General features: G+C 37.5%; 2 protein-coding genes and 1 long non-coding RNA gene across 6 annotated transcripts in view; 2 read left to right on the forward strand and 1 right to left on the reverse strand.

Moving 5' to 3' along the window:
- LOC5522345 (heat shock 70 kDa protein 14-B) overlaps positions 1-3,017 on the forward strand; it is a 33,663-nt gene extending 30,646 nt beyond the window's left edge. The window contains exons 12-16 of the mRNA XM_032367468.2: positions 465-671; positions 840-938; positions 1,186-1,263; positions 1,761-1,831; positions 2,758-3,017. Of these exons, the coding sequence (XP_032223359.2) occupies positions 465-671; positions 840-938; positions 1,186-1,263; positions 1,761-1,831; positions 2,758-2,833 (531 nt within the window). The 3' untranslated portion in view covers positions 2,834-3,017. The remainder of the gene's footprint in view (positions 1-464; positions 672-839; positions 939-1,185; positions 1,264-1,760; positions 1,832-2,757) is intronic.
- A 514-nt stretch (positions 3,018-3,531) lies between these two features.
- The window catches only part of LOC5522218 (octopamine receptor beta-3R), a 44,810-nt gene continuing 25,836 nt past the window's right edge, over positions 3,532-22,505 (reverse strand). For 3 of the 4 annotated variants that reach the window (XM_032367469.2, XM_032367472.2, XM_032367473.2), the window contains one exon: positions 3,532-5,780. In XM_032367469.2, the coding sequence (XP_032223360.1) occupies positions 4,716-5,741 (1,026 nt within the window). In that variant the 5' untranslated portion in view covers positions 5,742-5,780 and the 3' untranslated portion in view covers positions 3,532-4,715. Of the gene's footprint in view, positions 5,781-20,781; positions 21,974-22,505 lie in introns of those variants that run through there. The other variant, XM_032367470.2, reaches the window with a different exon arrangement.
- LOC116604729 lies at positions 5,780-22,061 on the forward strand. The gene is made up of 2 exons (XR_004291213.2): positions 5,780-8,060; positions 20,479-22,061. It is a non-coding gene; the product is annotated as an uncharacterized LOC116604729 (long non-coding RNA).

Genomic DNA, 22,505 nt, shown 5'->3' on the forward strand with positions numbered 1-22,505 from the left:
CCTATCGGGAGGTGCCACTCGTACCCCCAAGCTTCACTCGCCTTGTCCTTACGATGTCCTTGTGCTGTACTTGTATTGCATATTCCACCCATAACAGTCTTCTATGATTCAGGTCATCCTAGTGGGAGGTGCCACTCGTACCCCCAAGCTTCACTCGCCTTGTCCTTACGATGTCCTTGTGCTGTACTTGTATTATATATTCCACCTAAAACAGTCTTCTATGATTCAGGTCATCCTAGTGGGAGGTGCCACTCGTACCCCCCAAGCTTCACTCGCCTTGTCCTTATGATGTCCTTGTGCTGTACTTGTATTGCATATTCCACCTAAAACAGTCTTCTATGATTCAGGTCATCCTAGTGGGAGGTGCCACTCGTACCCCCAAGCTTCACTCGCCTTGTCCTTACGATGTCCTTGTGCTGTACTTGTATTATATATTCCACCTAAAACAGTCTTCTATGATTCAGGTCATCCTAGTGGGAGGTGCCACTCGTACCCCGAAAATCCAGCAGCTGCTAAAGAACTACTTCGTTGGCAAAGAGATCTGCAGACGCATCAGTCCCGATGAGGTGGTTGCGTACGGTGCTGCTGTACAGGCCAGCATCTTGATGGGACGGAAGGAGGCGGACATGATCACAGAGATTGAGACCATGTCCAAGGCTATCTGTGTGTCTGTGAGTAAACCACGTGTGTATCATTGTGTATAAAAGTAGAGCAATGCTAAAGGCTAACTGTGTTTCTACAAGTAGACCTTGTGTAAGGCTAATGTGTGTCTGTATGTAGACCATGTCTAAACCTATTAGCTATTTTCTAGCAAAAAATCTCTGATTGTATGTTGGCAGGTCGGTGGCGAAAGTTCCCGGATGATTCCCGTCATCCCTCAGTACTGTCCTTATCCTCTACGTAGAGCGCATACCTTCACAACAGCGACCGATGACCAGGTACAGAAGTCATGACCACGAGTCTCGTACATAAGCCATGAAGAGCGCATTTTATACCAAACACTTTTCATTTGTTTTGTACCGATTCAAGGGTTTACAGGACAGCTAAGTTGTGGGTAAGATGAGAGGGAGGGGCTTATTTGTAAGCTTTGGCCAAAAGAAGGAGAGAGGGGATTTGAATATTGGGGTGATACTTGTGTTGAGTTTTGTATAATTATTTATTTTACTTTTTTTACGTATTTTTTAGGAAAGTGTGTGTTTGTCAATCTACGAGGTAGAGGACCCCCAGGACGCTCGCGCAGCCAACAGTGTTTTACTAGCCAAAGTGAGAGGACTCCTCACGTCTGTTGAAGTCAAACTAACCATCCCACATTATAAGTGTTGACGACCCTCATTGAGGCGCCCTCCGTCGTAACTTACTTGAACCATTCAAAGACTAGGGTGGCTTTTTGTTATTTTCGATAGAGCTTAAACTGAATAAACAGTTTTCTTGATAATGTAGTGGAATTTGAAAGCATAAGCGAGAGTCTGGTAGGTAAGCGTTTGCTTGCGTCGTATCATCTTGCAACGTAGCGCATTGGTGTTTGAACTTTTTTGGAGAATATACCGCATTCCAAGCCGTAACAACAAGAATATTTACTTTCAAGCCAACCAGCGAAAAAGCTGTAAGATGATTGCAAACAAACTCTATCTTGCAAGAGCCTCGCTTTCTCGCCTCAAATTATCTGGAAAACCGTCTCAGTCTTTTTTATACATTGAGAAATTACGAGGTTGTGTCTGACATTTGATTGTTGCCTTATTGTGACATCTTGTCACTGTCAGATCGTCCTTCGTGACCTACCGGCACAACCGAAAGGGGAATTAAAGTTTACCGCGACCTTCCACGTGAAGAAGTAAGTAATCTTCAACCTGGCGCGACCTTGTCACAAGTATTGCGTCTCAGACTTTGTAATGCAATTGTAAAACATATGGTGTTACTTTCGAATCCGTTGTATCGCGACTTGCGTTTTCAAAACACGATTTGTTTTGGTTTTCTGTTCCGTCAGTAAGACCATTCTGAGCCAATCAGAGTCTCGCTTTGTTGGCTATCCTCTGGACGAAACCCAGACAGTGTCGCGACAGAAAGCCAGGCAACTGCACTAGGCGAGAGATGGCAAGAATCTGATTGGCTTAGAATACTTTGACTGGCGGAACAGAAAATCCCAAAAGACAAAAACAAATCGATGTTTTGAAAATGCGGCGTCGAGATACAACGGACAGTATATGCTTGGGAGTTGTTTGGATTTCTTTACGTTGTTTTTCAAAATCCTCTGTCTGGGCGATATTCTCATCCTAGCAAAATACCAAGTTTGAGAAAGCATCCATTTTCATCAGCTGAATCGAGGTTATTGCGATATTTCAGTCGAGTTTGTTAGATACACTCTTTTTTCTATAAGAACTTTCTTAAAAGAACGACCAGCCTGAGATTTCACCAAATTTTAAGAGCATGCTAAGAACATGCCAAGGCTTAGATAGCAGAAAAAAAAATCTTCTTTAGTTCAGATGCGTTCTAAACTGCAGAATCAAATTGTGCTCACTAACCTTATTATTGCTAGTGATCATTAGTGTAATTCTCTTCCTTATAATTCAATGGGAATTATATTCCTATGTGCACTAAATTTTAAGCTCAGTTCCAACATGGCATTTGTAGTGCGTTTCAGGAGAATAGTGAAACGCATTATTACATGGCTGCTACAAGTTCTTTATTAACACTAAAATTTATTTGCTTGTTTATTGGTTTATTTCACGGTTGTATTATTTCCTTTTTACCTTCCTAAAGGGATGGCTCACTCCACGTCCACTTAATGGAGAAGACAACTAACAGGTCAGCGGATGTCAACATAGACGCCACTTGACATTCGCAACAAAGGTAGACCGGAGCTTCATAGAATGATAGCAGGCAAGTGACGTCAGTAATGTCCCACGCCCCTCGATGCATCACGGGACATGACTACTGAACATAGCGCAACGATCATATAGGGCATTGTATAAGATTTACTGTAGTTATTCCGCAATGTATTATTAAAAAAAGAAATCAAATGGTGGCTGAAATGTGATGGCATTTCTGTTTTATGGATGTGAAACTCTCTCCATTAATTATCTTGCAAAAATAAGGCTTTTGCGGAATTTTTGACATTTTGACTCATTTCTCTAATAAACAACAAACTATTTATTACGCCAAAATGAAAAAGAGAATTAAAATTGGGAAGCTAAAGATAATCGAGAAACCGACCAGAGTCGATACCGAATAACTCCTGAATAAAATCGAGTAGCTTCGGAATGCTGCTGAGTACTTCCCGAACTATACCAAGTAACTTCCTAATGGTGCCGAGTGACTATCGCATGGTACCGAGTAACTACCGAATAGTATCGAATAACTACCGAATGATACCGAGAAACCACCGAATGGAACCGACAACCCCGCAAATAGTATCGAGTAACTACCGAATGGTACCGAGTATTTACCAAATAATACCGAGTAACTGCCGAATGGAACCAACAACCCTCCCCCTAATAGTACCAATTAGCTAAAAGCGAGAATTCAGGCGTTGAGAATTGTTGAGACATGTTTATTGTTGACTCTTTGCAAATCTATAATAAAAGGACCCCGAAACCCTTGGCACAATATTAGTTTAATTCCAACAAAACTCGAGCATTTACGCGTCCTCAAGTATTTACTTTTTCAATTTATTGCTCTATATATTCTTATTCCAACCTCCTTATGGAAGCCTCATTCAAACAGCGCCAGAAATGCTGTGCTTAACACCATGTTAAATGGTACCGCTACGAAAAAATGTTCGCTGCCAGCATCTCGACTTGTGGTCAACCAAGCGAGGCTGTGTCAGCAATTGTATGACTAGAAACAACTACATGCATGTAGGTGTTCTACATAGGCGTGGTGGAATCAGAGATAATAAAAAGCAACAGAAGGTTGAAAAAGTTTATTTACGCCTCTGAGAAAACAGAGAAGTTGCGCTGACCTTTCGAGCATTTTTCCTTGTTCGGAGGGCTAACGCTTAAAATTTCAATACAATTTCAACCTTGTGATTTATTTCCCTGTGCAATACTAGACGATTGTTTGCGTGCCAAGTGTTAAATAGATTGATACTAGGATTTGTTTGAATGTTGCTGTTGTTCGTTGTTGCGTAGCATTATGATGTTGGCTATCTGTTTAGGCTTTTTCACGCTCATCATTATTGTTGTCTTGTTATCACATTGCTTTCTTTGTCTTTCTCCAGTACAGCTTCTCGTAGAGAACTCTTAATGATTCTCTGCTCTGATAATTTGTCATTCCTTCTTTAGCAGCCACTTTTTGCCTGACTGAGATTCTCAATTTTCTGCAAACCCTCGTCAATGATTTCCAACTGCTACACCACTTCTTGGCTTCCGTAATTCATATTAACCTTTTTGATTGGTTAGCGCCTTGCGGAGAGGTGGTGTGATTGGAAACCATATCAGTGCTGGCCTATGAAAGTACTCCAGGGATTTTGAATGACGGATTGAAGCCAGAAGATGATTTAGCCGTTGTAAAACTTCTGCGAGAGTTCCCACAATATTGGAAACCGCAGTAAACTCCACTCGAAGTCCCTCGAACGTTATCAAATTCAATCAACTAAAAGCGCCAGGATTGCAAGTTGTGGTTCCTTTTGAGCCACTCCAGCTTACTACTCCATATAAACCCTCTTGCTTCTAGCAAACCCGCACGATATTGAAAAATCCAAGAGAACCTAGTAGCGTCTAGATGAATGTAAATTGTAGTCTAAATAGTCGCCGAAACGACTCTCTGAAGTCTGTATTATGGAAAGCGTACAGGAATGGATTAAGTGCCGAGTTTATATACGCGAGCAAAAGTGTCACGGTAAATAACTCGGAAGGTGTCCGGTGAAAACATGGTGGACATATAACGGACGCGCATGATACCAGTGTATACGGCATCCAGCATAACAAAAAGGCGGACACAATAATGGCGATTGTCTTTGCCGCCTTGATGCTTCTGCGAATGCTCTTTCTTTCGTGCCCTGACATTGTGCCATTAGTGCTTAACGCGTGACCATTGTAATCAGTGGAGTACTCATGTCCGCGGATTCTCCTCGCATGGGCGTGCGCAACTTTGTATATGCGGAAGTACAGCAAGCACATTACTATTGTCGGCAGTACGAAGTTCACCACGGAGCTGATAAGTGAATACCATGGGCTAATGTTAAAGTGGCATGCTCCGTCGAAGACACTTTTCTCGTACAAGGGCCACGCTAACATTGCAATGACTGTAAATAAGATCGCGTAGACCCATAAGGAGAATATGGATGTGAGGACCACCTTGGGCGTCATGATGTTGGGGTATTGTAACGGCTGCGTTATCGCATGGTAACGGTCCACGCTCACTGCAAGCAAGTTTAACATAGATAAGGGCGCTGCCACGAGGTATGACGTCACAAAAATGTTGCACATGGCTTCCCCGTGCTCCCACGTGTACTTCTTGAGTATTTGATCCACGTCGAACGGCATGGCGATACTTGCTGTGATAATGTCGCTGACTGCGAGTGAGAAAATGAAGTAGTTTGTCGTACTGCTGCGAAGTCTTTCATGCACCAAGATGGCGGTGCAGACCAGAATATTTCCAGACAGCGCTGTGATGATGACAGCTATCTGGATAACCATCATGGTTATGTTGAATGCATGGTTCTCCTGCCCCAATCCGGATAACTCTGTTGGTTGCGGTGCAATCGTAGCGTTCTGAATAACGTCTGTTATTAGAGGAGCCATTTTGGTTAGGTCCTAGAACTGATCTCCGCAGAACGCCGTCTGAAATAATAAGGTGTGATTTAGAAATAAATAAAGAATCTTCTGTTGTTGAAAAGGTCAATGTTGATTACTCCCTATAAATTGCGCTGTTGGATCGTTTTAATGGGAAGTATTTATGCAGATCCTTGAGCTCTGACTGATGATGATGATATAGGTTGGTGATGATGATGATGATGATATAGGTTAGTGATGATGATGATGAAGACTTGTGATGATGATGATATAGACTAGTGATGATGATGATATTTATGATAATTATATGGGTTGGTTATGATGATAGGTTGGTGATGATGGAGAAAAAAAAACAAGACAATGATGGTGATGATGACAATGATGATGATGATGATGATGATGATGATGATGATGACGCTGGTAATGTTTACCATTCAAGAAGCTTTGAAACTAGTTTCAGAGTGAGAGAGCGTGTGGGCTGTCACCGATTCCCCTTGAGATGTTTAAAAGTAATGATTACGTTAAATGCCTGAAAAAGTGTTTTACACTACGCCAAAAAACATTTAAAACAAAAGAATGAAGAATTCTTCAAATCAACTTAGAAGGACGGGCCGTGTGCGCCAGTCCCGTGAGGAATATTTATCGAAAAAAAAGTCTTTACTGTATTTTTTAAAAACCACCTCAATAAACCAGTCAACCTCTGAAGTCAATCTCTGAAGTCAGAATATTTTTATGTTTTGAAATACTTGTACTTTGTCACCTTTATTAAGTGGACCATTCATGAAATCAAGAATATCAATATACTGTTTAGTGTAAACTGTATTTTGCCACCTCTATTTTAAGGCTAAACTTTAGGTTTAGATGGCCATTGTATATTGATTTAAGATTACTTTCCAAAAAGAATCCAATTGTTACCGTAGCCTCGAATTTTATCTTCATATATAGTGACGAAATAAAACTCAATGCAATAAATCGATCTTTCTGCTGTACGCTATAATAGTGCCCTCTCTCGTTTCCCGCAAACCCGCAGGATGTTGACAATTCCAAGAAAACTAAATAGCGTCTAAATAAATGTAAACTGTAATCAAAGTGTTCGCCGAAATGACTTTGAAGTGGAAAGCGCACAGGAATGAATACAATAACTCGATGTCTCTGATATAGCCATAAATAGTCTGTTTTCTCGGTGACAAACAAACTAAAATACTTCCATGCTCTGCGTTCTAACGGCATAATAAAGGAAGTATATGGGCCGAGAAGGCCGAATATGTGCTCTATTACAAGGCCGCCGACCTCCGGGGAGAGCAATTGAGCCCCTAGAAGTCTTCCAAAGGTTAAACCTATGACAACAACATCCAAGCCTCTGTAAATGGATTTGATTAATCTTTCTTTCACAATATCAACATATCTGCCGGGCAATCAAATGATGCGAAGCTGTCGTTATTAACGACCACAAATAGGGTAACGATTAATTCAAAAGAAAAGGCCAAACATATTGAAGCGGAACAATATATTGATTGCTGCCATTCTAGGAATGTCATCACGTCTTCGTCGATCAATGAACCGAGACGATGTTATTATTTTTCTATTATTCGCGAGCTCAATAGCTGATGATAAATAAAGATAAACTACGAAGAAATCAGTATTGGACCAGTAGAGGAAAGTTTGTAATAAATATTCTTGATATACTCTTTAGCATCCTGGAAACCTTCAGTAGAAAAACAATTGGACAATAGTTTTTTTTGGTCAGAGACGAATTGAAAATAGGTTAAACTCGCTGCTAAATTTATCAATTGCACACGATGCAGCGCTTGTAATTAAGACCAATTGTAAATTTTCCAGCATTTTAGAACTTTTCGTGATGAATAACCGTTGATTGTGAGAACTAACTGTCGTCAACATTGAAATCTCTTTGTTGATGACAGACTTCACAAGAATGTCACATTTCGTTCCTAAAAGGACCACAACGGAAGCCAAGCCTTGAAAACTTCTGTCGTGCATATGATAACTTAACCATAGTATTAGACGATTTGGAACTAGAATTTTGACTAAAGGACATACAACATTAGGCGGTAGAAGTATCTGCACAATTTATATCGTTTGAGACGAGACAATATTATCTTTCAAAGAGGTCTTCAAGTTCTGACTATAGTATTAAGAGAAAGACTAATGCACATGTGATAGGTTCAGTTAAAGGCGTGACACAACAGTCGTCACATAGTATGGGTCTTGGTTCCAGTTTTGGACGTCAACAGAAAGCGGTGTATGTGTTTCTGAAGCGAGAATATTGATACACAACAAATGTTTGCTAGTCGAATGGACCATAGCAAGGTATTTATGTACCCCTCCCTGTAAAGCTATACTCACTTAAACTTGAGTTATTTCCAGTTGTCTTTTGTTTTCTTGTCTATATTACCAATGGCTTGTACTGTATACACCTCTATACGGGTAAGGAGCTAAGAACGTCTTTGACGCTAGCTTGGAAAGCACATATTTGACTTTGATTATTCCGGCTTGACAAGCATTTAGCTTGTCTCAAGGGCTCGAGGCTTCAATTTATTGGACCGTAAAAGCTCAGCAAAGTCCCAGTCTGGTTAAAACGTTCGGGTGAAACAACATGCAGATGACCCAGCAACCATTTAGCGTAATCTAGTTAAGTTGCTTGTAAAGTGAGTGTACTGCATGCGACGTAGAGAAATGCAAGTATAGAAGTTTTGCCAATTGAAAGTGATTAGCGAGCATTGAAATAAAATTTTCAGAATTCAAAATACCCTGCTATTGATATCTTTTCAGTTGAAGGGATCCGAAAAGAAGACTTAAATCACTATGTATGTATAAAGAGTATGTATATAAAGAGCTCAAAATCGATAGGATAAAACACAGTTCTAGTCTTAAACGAAGAAGTATACGCTATTAATTATTCAGCCCTATTCTCTCTTTTTTGAAGTGCCCACTGTAATATAATCAAGGAAAGGAAAGATTCTCCGAAGCTTTTTTTCACATAATTCCTGTCAATTATCTCCTATCTCCGTAGAGTTTGACAATACCCTATCATACATAAAAACGTTACGTAGTCGAGTTTTCTTACCTGTTAGCTACTCTTCTCGGATGTATGACTTAACACTCTTTGCGTTTGTGTAAGCCGCCTATAAACTCCTTAAACACTTCACCCAGTGACGTACACTTTTAATAAACTCTTATCCTTCGCTTCTATGTGTGAGTTTTCCTGTATCACGAAAATCGCTTTCTGTGGTTTGTGCATCCGGCCGTAGATGTTCTAATAGTGTTCCCCGCTCAGCGCATTTGCTCAATACTACGTGACAGGCAAGTTGTAGACGTTTCCTGGGGGTTTATATCACTCGTTTTGTGTTATGCCACCATATGGCACTTCGCGCTGTTTTATCTATGTTTGTATTGTTTCATTTACTAGGTGAATATCAGCTCGTTGAGTAAACAAGCAAAGAAAACATTCAACTGTTAGAGAAACCTCTCTACGTTTTTCGTGAATGAAAACCAAATGCTTTCATCAATGTGGCCTAGGAATTTTGGCAAAGCAATCAAAAGCAAATCGACAGTATATCGACATTTGTTGAAAGACATCGCTCCTCATTCGCAGCAATTAATTATCACTTTGGCTATCAATTTAATCCGTCTGTTTTCTTATACTCTTCACGACACAATTAACATTCCCGACACGATATTAACCCCGGTAAGTTCTTAAATTTTGTGTTGGAAGTATTTTTAGCGCTGCCTTGAAGTTGTATATGACCAATCCTTCAATCGAATTGATGGTTTCCTTAAGAAAGTAAACAATTGCTACAAAATCAATTAAACAATCAATTAGTTTGATTTGATGAAGGATAGAGCAATCTACTTCTTTTCAATCAGGGAAACCACAAAAGGCCGTAGTAACCCACGTTTTTTGCATGAACATCTTACCTCCTCGTTGGACAAAATTGGATTAGCTTTGATTGCCTGTATAATTGTTATGGCAGATAACCTGGGTTATCCGGCTATTTTCGAGACTGCTACAACCACTCTTTTCTTTGCCGCTGCATGGGGGCTTCTATGCAGCTATTGATTGTCTTGTTAGTAAAATAGTCACGGCTTTATTTCATTTATAAGCAATTACGCATCTCGGTGTTTTACATCGGAAAGGTCGTCCCCCTAATATGGCAGGCATACGTATGCTGCGTTCAAATAGCGTCGGAAGTGAAATATTTTAAATTTACAACTTGTAATATGGTCTTCAAAATAAGCTCTATCCTATTGCTAATATAGTTTTTGTCGAAAGTCACTTATATAGCCAATGGCAATTCAACTTGATTCTGTCTGTAAAGTGAAAATCCATTTTGTAGTATGGTTTTGTCATCTCATTCAGGAGACTCCTTTGATATTAAAGTGTTTTCGCTAAGTAAGTCCCACTTCCTTTCAAGTTATATCGTGCAATTTATCTTGTCAAAATAGACACACTCTGGATTTCCTTTTCTTACTAAAAGCATTTTGCGTTTTTAAACGCTTCAGCAATTAATCCTTGACGCTCGAGGCGTATAAATACGGCATTTATTACATAAATTACGTGCCCAATTCTTCGAGATATATTGACTATCGTACGCAAACATATAGCCAACTGTCGTGATTTGTGAGTGTCCGTATTAACGAAAGCGCGCCTAATGACGGAAAGGCGTTTCATTTTTTTTATGGGAAGGCTATTCTACACACCTATGTACTTGCAAGGCAGTACATGTGCAAACACGTTAGCTACGAATTCCCACTCGGTTATTAGACGATTCTTTTCAGCAGCGCTTATTTATTTCTGAAATACTAGAAATGTGTTAATATTAGTATTATATTTAAACTGATGACTCAAAAGAAGACCCACCATACCTCTAGGGGTTTGAGGGGCTTTTATTGGTCATTTTCAGAGGTATTATCCCGTGGGGTTGGGGGAAGGGGGAGTCCAGAAAACCGAGGAGAATGTATCACATCAAACATAGCCCTCATGGATAGTGTCCTTCGTTATTGTTGCTTTATATGAGCATATTACCATATTTAGAAGTACTGAGGTCACACATTTCTAGAAAACATTGTAGGAAAGACTGTTTCCCTTCAACAAAAAGTAATCAAAGAAACCCTGATCGCTTAGTCATATATTTATCTCACTAATCATGAGGGGCTTAATTCCCAAGCCCCTCAAACATTAGCCGAGTGAAATATCGTGAATAAAAGAAGAATGTCGCTTTTAAAGAATGTAGATCAACCAATCCTTTGTTATTGTTTATCATTGAAAATGCAGCGGTTAATTCGCAAGAAAACTTCAAAATACAAATCTACGAAAGAAGTCTGATATGCAATTGACGATAAATAATTTGAAAATATCTTGGTAACTTCCTGGGCCAATGGAAATGGATGCTTTGTGTGTCTAGGCATATTGAGCGGGAACATAAAATGGCGGCGTGATTGGCGGCTACTTTAAGCTAAATAATTGATAAATTCAATCAAGATACACGATGCTATAAGTTGTGACACATTTATTTTAAAATCGTTTAGAAGACAGAATGATGAATGTGTTTTTGGGAATCTCGTTCCACACCAGTATCAAGTGTTATCCACATTCATAAATCAGCATTTCGCCGAAAAGGTCATGCTCTTATAACGCATTTCTTGACTCTATTTTGTCTGTGCCTAGAGCCTTTCTATCTGTTGTCGGAAAATTTAAAGGCTAGCATGCTTTCGCTTTTTATAGATAGCTCACAACTGTCTCTAAGTCCATTAGAAAATTAGATGATGGGATTTCCCATATGCGCTTGTGGGTTACCTTTGTATTAAGAAATGGCGCCAAAATTACAGCCACGCGCACATAATTCCAGAGCCTCACTTTCATGCAGCACTATTTTAGCATTGCATCAAACGCGTAGCCAGCATAATACCCTTTGCATAATCCATGGATAAAATTTGCGTTAATCGGGTCTAAAAAAGCTTCAATCTTCAAAAAAACAAAGACTTCAATCGTACATACATTTCATTTGTTCTGTGGTATTTTCGAGAACATCAAGTGATATATTGAAAGAAACGAAACTCGTAGCTATAAATCTTCTAGAAAATGATGTTAATGACTCATCGACATAAAAATATTTATAATTACAAGATTGACAATCCACCTAAGCAAAAACATTTTTTAAAAACGGCTATTGTCTAAATTCTACTTAATCCGCCGCAAATAACAATTAAATGTGATACACATCATTTATGTTTGATCCATAGCTAAACTTTGTCCTTTCAGGCAATCTGTGCTCGAATTTTATTCTTGTTAGTATCGACAGATGAAAGTATGATATAATTGGATAAGAAATAAAGATGGATGGAATAATTTGATTTGGGGTTATTTCTTTCCTGATCTCATAACCCACCCGCCTTTTTTCGCCCTACAGGAATCGTTCTTCATTTACCTTAGCAATGTCTTCTCTTTTTACCAGTTTTTTGGATTATGTGTTGATTCTCCAACCAAAAAGAGTTCTCTCCTCCGCTTCTCCCTATATATTACTCCCAGACATCCTCTTTAGCACAAAGCGAATATATTTACCTTGAAGCTCATTGAGGTTTTGAGGTTAAAGCTTTTACTCTTTTTAGCGTGCACACGGCAAAATGCGCATTTTACGCCAGGTGACTTCGCCTTCAATATTTTTCTGCCGCGTTGGCGGGTTGATGCATGATATCAGTGTAAGCCGGTTTGGGGGCAAGCTTTTTCCTGTAATATTGAGTTTTTGGGATCTACCGCGTCAGTGTTGAGAATTAATCCGTGCATTTGATATTACAACATTGCTGTCGAATAAAATCTGTTAAAATCACCCTTTTGTTATCTAAGCTCGTATTAAGTCAAACCTGGTTCACATAAGCATAATATCTGTGTTCTCTTTTGATGCATGTTACGGAAAATGGCTTTCTGCTAACCCACTGAACATGGTTTTTTTTTCACAGGTCATAAAATTGAGTGTACATTGTTTAATTTTGTTAATGTAAACAGATTAAAAACAAGACAAAATAACACGCTTAAAGTTAATTATTATTCTAAGACACTCGACTTTTATAGTGCACTTACCGGGCAATTCCTAAATGTCATAAAGATAATATTTTGATTATATCTATTGACTATAAAGATAATTATTATTCTAAGACACTCGCCTTTTTAATGCACTTTCCGGGTAATTCCTAAAATGTCATAAAGATTATATTCTATGACTATACCATAGAACCATTTGGCTATTGTTTTATCGCATTTTTGTCTTATTTATTATTATGACTATACTTTCTAGAGTTTATCCAAGCGAGTAATAACTGAAGTCGATAACTTGATTAAAACATTACTAAAAAGGAAATTAAGTATTATGAGAAGAAAAAAAGGAGTTAAAAAATAAGGATTGATAAAATAGTCAGAAGAATAGGCCGTATAGGTTTCCGTCTTGTTTCTTGTGTTTTTATCGGACACACAACCTTATTTGTAGAACACCTTTTTTATACGAATACACATTTTGTGAATTTATTATATGTCGATACACGAGGAGTGGTTACCCAGTCTTCCGGTCTCAGGGATGAGACCATGAATATGCGCTAGACAGCACTTACATACAAGTTACGAATAAAATAAGTACAATAAGTAAAAGTTGCACGCAGCTGCTATATTAACAGGAACAAGAATTTTATTAGGAAGGTTCGCAAGGAACACGGAAACGGCATAAGCAGTCTTCGTAGAGTTGGGTAAATGACTCCAAAAATGTAATTTGAGGTAGTTTATAAATGAGTTGTGCATATAAAATAAATTATAAGTTGCTGTGTAAGACTATGAACAGAGGAAGGTAAATTGTTATGAGTAGACCGGGCTGCAAAGAAGTTTAAGAATGAAAGTTCTCTCTTACGAATTTATTTTTGTCATCGGAAGGGTCACATAAGGCGTATTTGCAGAATACCTTTATACCTTTAGTTTTGCAAATAAGCATGACACATGCTACGTATCTTCTAACCACTAAACTCTTTATTGGGTAAAAAATTAAGTAAAAACTTATGATCAAGTGGGCTTTTTATGTTATTCATTACGTTTGGCCTTGAATATTGGATATTTTTAAAACTTTTGTTAAATTGTTAAAAGCTCAGCTGTTTTGGAACTCGATTTCGTTTTTGTTGCTTTTTTCTCATTTCCACGAACTAAACTTTTTTTCGAATATTACGCACATTTGCTAGGGCTTTCCAACATAAGTTGTATGATCCCTAGTGCTTGAATAAATCGTATGCAAAAATGAATCCTTTTAGAGTGAGACGGTTCATAGTACTCTTTGTAACAAAGATTAAACTCCGTTGTTCAGACAAGATCGATCGTATCAATCACTCGATCATATCTACGATAGCCTGACATCTTTCGAGAAACTCGATTTTATTGTTTCTGGCCCCGCATAAAGCTTAAAAAAACCTGAAACAGAAACAAAACCTAAAGATAAAAATATACTTTAAAGTACTACTAAAAAAAGGACGTTTCATTTCTCATCACATGAGCTAAGCGAGCTTTACCTAGAGTCTGATTGTTTTTATTTTTTATTATTAATTTTATTGTATTTTTAAACGGCTTTGAGTCTAATTAAGAAACTGTGCACTTACGCATTATTAAAGGCTGCCTGAATTTTCTCCATGCAAAGCTAAAAGGATCCTGACATGCATTTGTGGTTTAAGCACGGGTGCCCTAGTGTGTTTTGCGCGTCAGCCTGTCACCGCTGAAGACCAGGTTTCAATCCTGGCTCTGACTGGGGATTTTTCCGAGTTCATGCCTTGATTCGAATTTGAGTTACAAGTGATTTGATGTTATTCTCCTGGGTTTCCAGTCGTTTTGGATAAGGACACTAAACCGGAGGTCTAGTCACCCCTTGTGACAGTGCTTACAATATACACAAGGGGTAACGTGATTGAGAGCCTAGCTCTCCTTGTGTCCGCAACAGTATACACTCTTTGTTTTTTATATAAGAACGTCTAATTTTGAAGCTAGGACGTTCTTATTTTGGGTGCATTTTAAGGCTAAATATGTTCTTAACGATTTTCTTAAATTTTAGTGAATATAAGAATATAATACCCAATGAATTATTAGGAAGAGAATTACATTAATGATCAATAATAAGGTTGTTACTATGAGCAAAATTTGATTCTGCATTTTAGAACGCATCAGAGCACTAAAAAAAAATCATTTTTTTTTTTTGCTATCTGATCCTCGGCATGCTCTTAGCATGTTTAAAATTTGGTGAAATCTCAGTCTGGACGTTCTTATTAAAATTCTTATAAAAAAAGAGTGTAGCTGGTGGAAGTTAGTACAAATACAAATGCACGGACCTTGGTGGGTGACCAAGGAAGGCGCTTGGCGACGAGGATGTGGAAACGACATGACTGGCACCCGTTGTGAAAATAAAGCTGATTTCTCAAATATTCATTCACGCGCCCGTTTGTCTGAATGTTTAGTGTTTTTTTCATAAAGTAGTGATAAAAGGTATGTACCAAGTAGCTATGACAAAATTATAGTAGAAATTATAGTAATTAGAAACGTTTTAAAAGCCACCGTATCACTTTTCCAACAATCTATATAACTAGGCTATCTATACAGCAAATGCTGAAAAGTTCAAAGATTCCTAGAGTGAGATTTTCAAGGAAAAATTTGGAAATTTTAAGGGTAATCCAATCCAATCAAATGAATGAAGTATTTAAGCGCAAAAAAGCTTTCCAACCAAAACTTTGATCATGGTTTGATTCAACATGACTTGGTTTCTGTCCATGATTGAGTTACATTTTTTGGCGCTTTTGTGTAATATTTGCCGAACGATAACCTCAATAGCTTTAGCAGAAAAGAGCGCAGAAGTATCTTAGTTTGTTTTTCCATGCTCCAAGCTCATTCGATTTCTTTTAAAACATATTCTCCGATTTTCTATTGTATGTTATTGGCTGCTTGAATTCTTTCTCATGGGATTGGTTTAATTATTTCGAGGGAGGGGGCGCAGAAGTTTGAATTTTAGTTGAGTAAAAAAAGTGACTAAAAAAATAAACAAAATAGAAGTTGCTTACCACCCCTTTGACCAAATAACCTAAAAGTTATTCTCTTTGCTATTATACAAGGAGTGAAACCTTATTGCTTTTGGCTGAAAAAATCGCTAATTGCCGCCCTGATTATAATGTTGTTAAGTGCTGTTGGTCTGGTAGAGGCTTTTTTTGCGAATTATAAAGCAATTTTCCTCGGTGCATTTCCTTTTCCCGCCTTGTCTGGGCTCGAACAAAGCAGCCCTATAATTTTTCCCTATCCTTGATAACAGCCTTGAAGGCCTTCAATCATTTTTAAGGGATTCCTGTCGTACAGCAATGTCATTTACGTACATTTGTATATCAAAAATAAGATTTGGCTTATACTATTATCATTGAGTACTACATTGTGTTTACATTTCTTTATCAAATATCAGAGAATGTCAGGCGGGACTACCATTGCTATTTTCTTTTCTTTTTGCAAGAAAATTACAAAAATCTTCTCAAACAAATCCCCAAACCATTCTAGATTATAACTTTATATTCTTGAAGGAAAAACAAGAATATATCGATTGCTTACCCGTACACGCAGATGTAATTGGATTCTTTACTTGACTCCCGAGCCGACTCAGTAAAACACGTTTAAGATGTTAGCACTTCAAAAATAGAATCCCTAAGGGATGAATTGACGGACTTATGAAGGACTACAGCTTTGTCATAGCGGATATTCTGCAAGGGCATATAGTGTAGTAGCTTGATACTGTATCTTGAAGGTTCATCCGTCTTTCTTAAGTAAGACCGTGTCTGTAAACGATACGTCCATACAGGAACTCATTCGACCACACGCCTCGGTAAAACCAAGATCACATTAGATAACTCCATATATCAATGATCGATTTAGCTGTCTAAAAAAACGAAAGAGGGTTTTAGTTGCCAAGTATAATGCGTTTAGTTTTTTTTTTCTAGATCAAAGACAATGTGAGCTTATAATAAAATGCACTCTAATTATTTTAATTTTTTCCGTAAAAGTCATGATACACATAACAATAATTGCGGCTAGAATTTATCCCACATAGCTATTAGAAAGCTCGCCTCCTGATAGCTATTTTAAAAACCTAAGGCTCGCATAAACTAGCTTGTCTTTTAAATATAGATTCAAATAAACGCCGCTTCGGAATGAATTTAACTCTTGTCGCCGCCTTCAGCACCGGACAAAAAAAAGAATAGTCGAAAAAGTTAAATACACATAGCAGTTCCTTCAACGCATTCTCCTGATTGTTCTTTTTTTCAGTAATTTTCTCCTTTATCTGCTTTGTTTCCTTTTATATTGAAATATAATTGCCAAGACCAATCAGAGGGGCAATTAAGAAACCATAACGTCTGCAATACATTTGAAAGCTGTTATTAAATAGAAATCATCAAATACTATACCGCCCTTCAAGGTGTTCCATTACCGTTTGATTGCACAGATTTGAACATTCTCGAAGGTGAAACAGTAACCTTTATTTTGTCGGTAACTCGGGAAAGGGGCGTTTTCACTTACTTTTGATAAATTGTATTAGTCACGTTTAAAACGATTTAGACATGGTCTTAATGGTGAAATTGTTATGTAAAGTCTATTTACTGCGATGTTGATTTTTTTGCCACAGGTAGCCCAAGCTCTTTATTTGTCCCTATTGATTTTACGGTAAACATAGGGCAAAAAAACAAAATTAGTGAAAAATAAAAAACAACTAGTTGAAAAGACGCGTGTAGTCTAGTGTTGTGTTCTTTGGACGTATTAAAGCGCCGTTTTCAAGATTCAAGATTCACGATTTGAAATTTTAAACGAACGAACTATCTGTGAGGATGTCACCGTGATTTGAGATCGTTTAAGCGGGAGGAGGTGTGTTTTTGAAGGCGGAGCGTGAGGTATGTCCAAAATTACTTTCCTTTAAAACCTCGTTTAAACCTATGTTTACCGTAAAATCAATAGGGACAAATAAAGAGCTTGCGCTACCTGTGTTTTCGCTCAGCCAAAATACAACAAGATGGCGGCCCCGACTCGGCGCGTAGCGAAAACCATCAGGTAAACATAGCGATAAACACGGGCAAAGCGAATATCACCGTTTTAACGCCTCTAGACAGGATATATGATTAAACATTAAAAATATTTCTATAAAGTATGACTACTCTAAAAGTTTAGTCCAATGTGAACGCTGCGTTATGAACGAAGGATAGGGACAAACGTCCCCTGTACCTGTTCTAGATATCTTATTCAGATTACAGAACTGTCCAAAAAATCCAGACAGTCTAAGTCCGCAGAGTGTTAAAGAAAACCCAGTGAATAAGTTGGTTCATTATTAGTTTAGGTGCAAATTTCAAGTAATAAGAAGTAAAAGAATAATAGGAAAATGAAAAAGTCAATTATAATTTCAAAAGATTTGTGAATGTTCTGTTTGTGATAAGTACAAAATTGAATGCTATTTCTCGGTACAGATTGGGAGATTCTTTATTTTATTTTTATTTGGAGATTTTGCGAGAGGAGAAAGAAAACTTTGACCCTATTTCTGGAATCAGCGCGAGGGCCTTTAGGTCAGTAGAGATTACCTTCCGTGACCGTTTCTCACAGTTCTCCCTTGTAAGTGATAACCCTTAGAGATCCTACATCAGGGTCATGGTAATAAATAACAGACCTGTCGTCACTGCTATCTTTGCCTTTTAATCCGAAGTGGGAACGTGACGCTTTTCTATATGCATTTACATACGTGCTAGTGCCTTGTTGGGCAATTATGACTCACTTCGCCGTAATCAGGCTCCATTGTTGTTCCGAGGAAGAAAAACACGCGAAACTCACGTACTTGTTGGGCTGCTATCAGATAAAACGGCGATAGGAGTGAGACATAAAAAAAGAGATTTACTTTTAATTTTATTAACTAAGCACCACATATAAAAAATATTAAAAAGCAAGTCTCAAACGTTTTTTTTTTCAAGACGAAGTAATTTTTGGCACCATATATGGTAATACTATAAATTAATTGTTTGTAAGGTTTTGTTCAGAAATGTGAATTTTTAGTTGATATCTATAAAAGGGGTAAATAATATAAAAACGGAGATAGGAACGAGACATGACCTACTTTACACTTTATTTTATAGCCACAACAATTTTAATTGTTGATTTTTATTTTTTTTAGTTTAACTCTATAAAGGAGGAAAGAGGGATGGTAGAGAAATAGAAAATACAATCTTCATTGCATTGCTCCCTAAAAGCTTCTCCCATTTCTTGTGAGAAGTAACACAAAATGTGATCTTCAGTTTTAAAAGTTGAAGTATGTGATGATATGAACGTAAAGCCCTGGTTTACCCCCGGGCATTTTCAGGGATGGCTTTCTAAACGCAAGTCTCTACTACTAATACATAGCTTCTTGCTATTATGTTAGAAGTTTCGTGCGTTTAGCGACAAGAAAGTAAATGTCTAGTGCTTAGTCGTGATATGCAAACAATTAGTCTGGAAAGCTGTTTCTCGATTTTATTATTGGTTACTTTAAGGGAGGATCTTTTAATTACCAATGCTCCTATGTTTGACAGGCCAATATTAACACAAGGCTACTTGCCCTCATAAGGGGTTTATATATAAACAGTCATTTTCCAAAAATGGCTCCTTAATTATTGGCTTCCTTCTTCTTTTTTCCTATTCCTCATTTTTTCGCGAGGACTCAGAGCCGATTTTTTTTCTATCAGCTGGAAAGATCCCTGTGGTAAAATTCACTATTATTGCAGGCTACTGCAATTGGCTGTTCAAATGTGTCATTTGTAATTATATATATCGTATGTTTATCCAAATGCAAAACAAAAAGTTCGGTGTTTTTGTATTATTTGACTGAGCGCTAATTTTATAGTCGGTGATTTTAACTAATGAATCTTTTAGCAACGAATCCATATAGCAATAATAATTATCACTTTTTTCAATTGTTCCTTGTAAAACATCTTTCTACGTTAAAGCCAGAGGAAATCAGTATTTACAATAATGCATTGATTTGATGAGGATTCCCTTTAATTTATATTCGTTATCGATAATTTTCAATATATCTACATAATATGATGATTTCTTGTAATAATGAAGTTGATATGAAACATTTTTTTCATTTTTTTCTCAATGTTTTTCTATTCACAGCAGCTCATTATTGAATGAGCAAATTTTGTGGTGTCGCAATGTTCAAGTAGTTATAGTAATTCTTATGAATTCAGGAAATTCAGTATTTAGGAGAGCACATAATTCGATGAGCATCTATATGACAGATCTGTTCCGTAAGGTCGATAGCCAAGTTGACAAACTGTCTGAGAGCACGTAAAGCTGTTCTCGAAGATGAGAAGCGATTGCTTATCGTAGGGAATAAGCCCAAGTGAACTCGCTTATCCTTGGGCAAGGTGTTATAATTTTAGGAGGACATTCAAAGTAGGAGATACTTTCATTTGGAATACCAGCGCTACGATTGGCATAGCTGGCTAACACTATACAATGCCTTCTCAAGGATATTTGTAATCAGCGCAGTTAGATTATAAAATATTTTAGTTCTAATATCAACGTTTTATTTAAAATTAATAAGCCAACCGGTCGCCTATCTAATGGACGTGACTTTAATCTTTGTGAGAGTGGTTGTGATCAGTAAACATTCCCGCTTTTATTCAAATTGTTGATAATGTAAATATAGTTTTGCTTGCTCCTCAGGCACAAAGATGTGGCGATCTACCTCAGAAAAGGAATACGGTAGCTGAATAAGCTGTTTTTGTTATCGAAAATGGCTTAAGACAAAAGTATACATACAAAAATTGGTAACGGGTAACGAAATTTTATTTAAAAATAGAGTCATTTATAAGATATCTATATATATGCATCATACAAAGTATTTTTAATTTTAAGGGTATAGAAATGACAAACAGAACACTGAAATTTCATTTTCACACACCTTAGGAATATTTTTATCCTGAATGTATTTTCATCAAGAGTTAATACTTCTGTGTGTGTTTTTACCTTATTTTTTAGAGCCTGGCACTCACACTCGTCGCCGATGTGTTACTCCTTAAATTGTCGTGCCCAACGCTAACATTAAGTCAAGCGCAAGCCTCACGCATCGCCCGTAGCTTAAATGAATGAATTCTTGGAGATAAAGTCGCCGTACAATCATATCACCATCTCTTTTTGCTTATTCGGCGCCCAATTAGAAGTGGCTTGTTACAAAAAGATCATTAACTCCGCCGTTTAGTATATCTTCCAGCTGTGCTGTTCTTTGTAGTGTTGCTAAACTCAAACGCTTAGAATACTCCCTCGAACCCTAGGGGTCATCGGCACCATCTCCTTGCAAAATAGACAATTTCTGGAACTCTTTTGTTGATAGACATTTCGTTAAGAGCGAATCTTTAGAACGCTATATGGAAATTCCGCTCTTTATTATATGGAATTACTCTTCCGCCGGCTTTTGCCAAGGTTTTTTCTCGGGTTGTGATAGTTAGTGGTGCTATACTAATTGATTTTATACGCTAAGTGACCAAGACGAGGCCGACAGCCATCTTAAGTGAACGTCCAATCAGAAAAGAAAGCAAATGACGTCATAAAGTTAAAAGTCACGGAGTCCCTACCGGAGACCATTCTGTTATACGGAGTTATAAAGCTCATTTATTTTGCAGAACAAACTAGAAAATGTGGTAACATGTTGTAAACAAACGACAGCATTTGCATCATTACTTACGTATTTTTGCCGTTGATTGACAAGACGAATTCTTAAACTGTTTCTGGCACCCTCAAAGGCGGACAGTGGTCAAATATCGGTGTCAAACATCTCACTTCGTCTCACAGGAAAAGATACCGATCTAAAGCTAGTTTAATGAGTCGAAGAAGAGTTAGCTCCGACTGAGATATATCGTGATATCAAAAGTTCGTGACTTCATTTTAGAACTGGGTTTTTGGAAAGGCAGTGTGCCATGTTCATTGCCGTTATCTTCTCTGGGCCAATTATAGAGCGGTTTGGAAAGCTTTGAAGATTTAAGTTGTTGCAGTCGGTAAATAAGGGTATTGCCTCAAATGCGGCGTCTCTTTAGAAATAGTTATCGTGCGGATATAAATGAAAGATAAAGCGTTGCACGGCGCTTTAAAAAAAATAGTGAAGTTATATAGCTAGAAACTTAACAACTTGAAAGATATAAACTCATTTTTCAAGGAAACCTCGACTTTAAATACCAATCGAAAAGAAAAGGCGATGGAAAATAAGAGACGTCAGCAAAAAGCCCTGAACTATTTCCAATCAATAGACCAAATCAAAGATTAAAAAATCAGTAAAAAATAGTTTTAATTCATTCTTGACAACAAACACAGGTAATGATAAATTTGTTGTTTAAAAACCTTTTCACAAGAGAGATTTACAGAATTTAGGAGTTTTGATTATGTCAACAAACGACTATGAAATAATATTTGATATTTCTCCAGAAAAAAAATTAAGTTGATACCATCTCAGAGATTGAGAACAACATAAAATTTATCTTAAAAAAAAGAAATTGTATTTGATGGGTAAAAACTAAATAACAACATAATATTGGAGAGAGAACTACGTTGTTAGCCTTAAGGAACCAATCAGGGGCGTCGAAAGCCATGTGAGTGGTGCTCTAATTGCTCGTTGACAGTAAATGACAGGAAGCCATTTCACGGTTCTCGGAAAGGCGCCGTAGCGTCTAATTTCAGAGGAAGCAAGAAAGCTCGAGTAA

Source organism: Nematostella vectensis, chromosome 15 (genome assembly GCF_932526225.1).
Source record: "Nematostella vectensis chromosome 15, jaNemVect1.1, whole genome shotgun sequence".
NCBI classification, from domain to species: domain Eukaryota; kingdom Metazoa; phylum Cnidaria; class Anthozoa; order Actiniaria; family Edwardsiidae; genus Nematostella; species Nematostella vectensis.